This window comes from Arachis duranensis, chromosome 3 (genome assembly GCF_000817695.3).
Source record: "Arachis duranensis cultivar V14167 chromosome 3, aradu.V14167.gnm2.J7QH, whole genome shotgun sequence".
Taxonomy (NCBI): Eukaryota; Viridiplantae; Streptophyta; class Magnoliopsida; order Fabales; family Fabaceae; genus Arachis; species Arachis duranensis.
This window is the reverse complement of record NC_029774.3, coordinates 46,732,640-46,738,753: the sequence shown is the minus strand read 5'-3', so window position 1 is coordinate 46,738,753 and position 6,114 is coordinate 46,732,640. Positions and strand designations below refer to the sequence as shown.

At 30.1% G+C, this 6,114-nt stretch overlaps 1 protein-coding gene across 3 annotated transcripts; it reads left to right on the top strand.

Annotated features, from left to right (window-relative positions):
- The first annotated feature begins 1,488 nt into the window (after window positions 1–1,488).
- LOC107479152 (MOB kinase activator-like 1A) lies at window positions 1,489–5,442 on the top strand. Of its 3 annotated transcripts, XM_016099302.3 has the most exons (8): window positions 1,489–1,605; window positions 1,733–1,827; window positions 3,021–3,069; window positions 3,174–3,282; window positions 3,592–3,685; window positions 4,140–4,273; window positions 4,397–4,560; window positions 5,119–5,442. In XM_016099302.3, exons 2-8 carry the CDS (start codon window positions 1,802–1,804, stop codon window positions 5,188–5,190), a joined length of 648 nt encoding a protein of 215 aa, XP_015954788.1. In that variant the 5' UTR covers window positions 1,489–1,605; window positions 1,733–1,801; the 3' UTR covers window positions 5,191–5,442. The 3 variants fall into 3 exon arrangements, with proteins under 3 accessions (XP_015954788.1, XP_052115437.1, XP_020994025.1); XM_052259477.1 differs by lacking the exon at window positions 1,489–1,605 and having other exon boundaries at window positions 1,662–1,827; window positions 3,640–3,685; XM_021138366.2 differs by lacking the exon at window positions 1,489–1,605 and having other exon boundaries at window positions 1,666–1,827.
- Window positions 5,443–6,114: the final 672 nt, after the last annotated feature.

Here is a 6,114-nt window from a genome sequence, read left to right as displayed (position 1 = left end):
TTGGTAGATAATAGTGCATTATTTATTATAAATTTTGTTCCTCCAGGAAACAAAATTATAGCTCTTCCGGAGCCTTCTATCACATTGCCTGAGCCAATAATAGTATTAACATATTCTTCTTTTGGCACAAGATGGGTAAAATATATATTACTTTTAAGAATAGTGTGTGAACTCGCACTATCCGCAAGGCAAATATCTTCAGAATATGTCCTTGCCGTTTTTCTTCAAAAACAAATGATAATAATAATAAAATGAGTAAAAGTACATGCACAGTAAAATTATTCACATGAATACTTAACAAACACATACATATATCAAATTATTCCATCATTGATCAAATAGTCAATATCTCCTTCAGAATCCTTAAAGAAATTAGATACATCATAATGAGTGGTGAAATTTTCATCATTTGAAACAAAATTTGTTTCCTTTCCTTTGTCATCCTTTTTCAATGATGCTTGATAAAGATCAACTAGGTGCCTTGGGGTACGACAGGTACGTGACCAATGGCCCTTTCCACCACAACGGAAGCATTAATCCTCAATTGATATACTTTGCCCATTATTTCTTTCTTTATCCCACTTCTGGTGAGATCCTTTCTTGTGAACATAATTCATTTTTCTTCCATAATTTTTCTTGTCATCAAAATCTTGCCATTTACCTCTTCTGGGGGTTATAATTTGCCGCATTTACTTCAGGAAATGGGGTGGCGCCAACTGGACGCGCTTCATGATTTATCAAAAGTAACTCATTGTTGCATTCAGCAACAAGAAAGCAAGAAATTAATTCAAAATACTTTTTAATTTCTTTTTCTCGATACTGCTGCTGCAGGAGCACATTCGAAACATGGAAGGTCGAGAAAATTTTCTCTAACATATCGGGCTTGAGGAAGTATCACATGATTGTACCTTTCTTAAAGGTCTTTCCACATATCTGCAAGATCTTTTAATGTGGGATATTCATTTTTCAATCATACTTCAAGATGGCGATGAAAGAGAATTATGGCTTTGGCTATATCCTTCTGGGATGTATTATTTTCAGCCTTAATGGTATCTCAAAGATCCATTGAATCAAGATAGTTTTTAACATCTAGTATCCATAATAAATAATTATTTACAGATATATCAAAAGTATTATATTCAAGATGAAAGAGATTCGCATAATAAAAACTTGTTACCTGAAGTCTTTCTAAAATTTCGTTAGAGTTTCGTGCTGATAACGTGTTATAAAATAACTAAATAAATAAATAAATAAGAAGTAACAAATATAAAATAAAGAAATATAAAAAAGAGAGGAATAAGTATTGCAACATAAAAGAGAGAGAGAATTATTTTATTACTTTTGTGTGTTCAAAGGCCTCAGCCCATGCTCTTATTTATACATGTGCAAGGCTTCTCTTTTTCAAACTATATTAAATTCATTCATCTTTGGGAAACTCTATCTTATGGAAAATGAGCATACAGATAAGATGTGATAACCCATTCTTATAAATTTGAAGATGACAAAAATGCAATGTTTGTTGGCGCCTCTTTCTCTATATTGCTAGATAAGAGAGAGAAAAACGGGGAGATGACAGACTGGCAATAGAGCGTTCAAGCATTTTAAGTCTCTATTTCTGTCTCAATTTTCCTTTTCTTGGCGTCTTTATCTCTTTCTCTTCATATATAAATGTATAAAGAAACTCATTACGATGTGTTCTTTAATTCTTTTGGTTTTTCTGATTTGACAAAAGGACGAGAAGGAGAAGGTGCCATCCGAATTTGGATCTTAAAAAAAGAGACACACTTCGGATTTAGGCACCATGAGTCTCTTCGGCCTTGGAAGCAGGTATTGGCTTCATTCTTCTGTAGACTATGAGTTTATTTTTCTGTCCTTTTTTAAATGTTTGAAATGTATAATTTATGTTTTATGCACTTTTATATGGATAAACTTGGTAGTTTCAATTTGATTTTTTGAACCTTTTTTTTTTGAAGTTCTATGGATTGTATAAATTGTATCCCTTTTATTTGATTCTAGATCCCCTTTGATAATTGCTTGTGTTAAAGCAAGCAATTTGAATTCTTTTTTTTTTTTCATTATTATTTGTGATGTTGTTTGGTTCACGTAGCCAATTGTTTTCTTGTTTTTTTTTCTTGATTGTTGCTGTGAAGTTGTAATGGGGATTTATAAATATTGAAAATTTAGGTAACTGAATTGTGTTAATTGTTATTTAAACATGTAGTGACGTAAGTCAACAAAATAAAAACATGTAGTGATGTTGCTATCTAGTTATGTTGTGCTAATAAACCAATTTGGGTTTGTTTAGTGATTAGTTCATTAGTCTATTTAAGTAAGTATTAGAGATTCGAATCCCGTCTTGTGCATACAACAACTCATTGGCACGACAAACCCTTAAATAGAACTCAGATTTATGACGGATTAGTTTTTAGCCAATTGAGTTGGAAGATACAGTTAAAAAAAAAACAGTTAAGTTGTGCCAATAATAATACAATTTGTGGGTTGAAAACTGTTATTTAGTGGATAGTTTCATTATTTATAGTGTATTCTTAGCTAATGGGTTGTTGTATAGACATTGAAAAGTGAGTTGCTAAAAAGGTGTCCACGAATGACATTGAAAAGTGACATTGTTGCTATTGTATAGACATTATTCATGATATATATATCTTAACAAAGTTTTTTAATTTATATATTAAAAAAATTGTAACACAGGACACATAAACCATTCTTCTAATCAACAACATATATTCATGTGATGTTGATTGGAAGCCACATCTAACAATAACCATTTCAAAATTCCAAGTACCAGGTTTTGCAACTACAAAAGTACAAAATAAAAATGATATATTGTCCTACCACTTTTTTTCCCCTTTCCTTGAGAAATATGAATTAATTTCTTTTAGCTCATATTATTGTCTATATTTTCTTTTGTTACAATTAACTTTTGCTTAAGTATAACTAAACTTCATCTTATATAACGATAACAACAATAACTAACCAGACTTTTAATCATATCCATGCAGAAACCAAAAAACATTTCGTCCAAAGAAGAGTGCTCCATCAGGAAGTAAGGTAGGTGCTTTTACTTCTTATAATTGCTGGATTCTTTATGGTCATAATTGTTGATAGGTTGAGCTTTAAACTAATTAAGCATTTCGTGTATGAAATGAATGAAGGGTGCTCAACTTCAAAAACACATCGATGCTACATTGGGTAGTGGGAACTTGAGGGAAGCTGTTAAGCTGCCTCCCGGTGAAGATTTTAACGAATGGCTAGCTGTAAACAGTAAGAACATACTCTATTTCTAGCAAATGTTATAACAGCACATAAAAAATGATCATACAAAATGTAAGGCAAAAGAAAAAATAAAAATAAAATATTCAATAAAAGCTTGACATACTACTTAAGCTCATACAAGTCATGTTTTGTTAAAAGAATTCTTAAATGTTAAACTTGCAAGGGAAAAATCAACAAGAGTAAAACCAGTACTCTAATGCATAATCTGTGAGCATGTAATTTTTTTCATGTAATTTTCCATTCTCCATAAAGGCAAATTAAGAATTTCATTTTCGTTCGTGTAAATTTTTTTTTCAGCCGTGGACTTCTTTAATCAAGTGAATATTCTATTTGGTACACTAACAGAGTTCTGCACGGCAAGCAACTGTCCAACAATGAGTGCAGGACCAAAGTAAGCTTTGATTTATGTACCAACTTTTTACTTTTAATTCCATAGTTAAGTTGTAGTTTGATTAGATTGGCAGGCTACTATATGGTTTTCCCTTGTGGTGGGTTTTCTTTGAATATTATATAGCAATTAGGTTTTGTTTTTCAAAATGAATTTTTCTCCTGTTCACAAGAACAAAAGTGAGCACTGAGTTATAGTGTAGGTTTGGGCTAGCACATCTAAAAATATCGTATAATGCGCATGATTTCTTTAGAAGATAACAGAGGTTTTAGTAAGTGATGATTATGGAGTGGAAAATAGAAAAAAAAAAATTGAAGTATGAGATATGCAAAATTTATTTTATGCACAACATAAGATGCATTTGCAAGTCACTGGGTGGCTGTGTTTAGCTATTATCTCTAAGGCAGAGAAATATAAGAATATATATGACAAGTACTTAATGGAACAAATTCTGCAGGTACGAGTATAGATGGGCTGATGGTGTTACCATCAAGAAACCAATAGAGGTATCTGCACCAAAATATGTCGAGTATTTGATGGATTGGATTGAATCTCAACTTGATGATGAAACGATTTTCCCTCAAAAGTTAGGTATGTTTTAGATATTGATAAAGGCAGATAGCCTTTTAGCTAAGCTTTTTGGACAATCATTTTTAATTATATACATTATTGTAGCAATGTTTTACTTGATTACTACATTAATTGTTGTTGTAGGGGCTCCTTTTCCACCCAATTTCAAGAAGGTTGTCAAGACAATTTTCAAAAGGTTGTTCCGTGTATATGCTCACATCTATCACTCACATTTTCAGAAGATTGTTAGTTTGAAGGAAGAAGCTCATCTTAATACTTGCTTCAAGCATTTTGTCTTATTTACTTGGGTAAGTAGTATTATGAAGGGTTAATAAATAGCTCTAGTACCAATAAAATAGACATTTTTATTTATTATTATTTTTTATTTTGTTCTAGTAAAATTTAAAAATAATATATTTTAGTATTTGCTGATTTGTTTAGCTAAATGATGGCATAATACCACATCTTGACATGTCAATATTCACGTCATCGCTTAACAGAATCTCTTGATGGCAATAGCTAAAAGAAATCTACATTTATTGCAAATACATATATTATATACGAGTTTAATTTTGGTGTACTGATAGTATTAAATATTTTATATAGTCATATAATTATATTCGTTTTTATAAATGATTATTTGCATGATTTAATATAAAAATAATTATTTTTACTGACGTGACTAATTGATTACATGTGAAAATTGTTTTACACTGAATTCGTAACATGTCAACTTAATAATGTGTAGTGATGATTATATGTTCAAGTAGTGCCATGTACACTTTTGGATTTGAACATATAAATGGCATCATCATCTTAATTTCATTATGAAATTATTAGCTGATTTGTTTTCTTATGTTTTGCAGGAATTTCGCTTGATTGACAAAGCAGAACTGGCACCTCTACAAGACCTCGTTGATTCTATTATACAATTTTAGTGTTGTTGGTTTCCTTTAATTTCATTCCCTTCACTTCAATTTGGGGAGGTTAGACATTAAAACATTGGGTACAAATTTTTTGAGCTAGTATTGCACTTGTAGAATACTTGGACTTGCTAATAGGCAAATCCTTGGGCACCCTCTGTATTTGTCCCTCCATTGTCGTGATGAAATTATATAAATAATTTGGTGAATAAATTAAAACTTTGTGCGAGATGCAAAATACTAGATCCATGAACTTACTCTATTGTATTTTGTAAATGAACCAAACTTTGTTCACAAGAATTCCTACATATAATGCAAGGAGGACATGTTAACATTGGCCAACGAACTATAGTTTAAACTTATAGGTTTTGGTTTCGAGTTTCACTTCTAATTTTGAAAAAAAAATTAAGATAATTTATCAGTAAAATTCACAAGAAAAGCTAAATGATTAAAATATAAAATATATTTGCATAATACATATTCAATCAATTTACCATTACTTAGAATTATGGGAAATATTTTAAAATACCTTATAAAATTACATATTATAGATACTCAGATTTTCCAGTATGGGAATTGGCTATAAAATAAGCTATATTATCATAAATATTTATCTAATCACTAAAATAAAGTAAAATGTACAACTATTCAAATAAATTATCACATAAAAAAAATACTACCAATTATCCAACTTTTATTTTTATTGGTGTGAATTATCCCACTTATATTAATATCGTGGTTAGGTTTTTTTTTTTGGTGTACTATTGAAAATAGATTATCTCAATTGTTAAAAAAAATTGAGGGTTTAAAGTATAATCTCTAACTTTTTATTGTTCTCTCTTTCATATTTATTTTTGGTCCCACCTACAAAATTAACAATGAGACATTACACTTTACTCTCTCAATTATTAAAAAAAATTGAAAGGATCTAATCTCTTG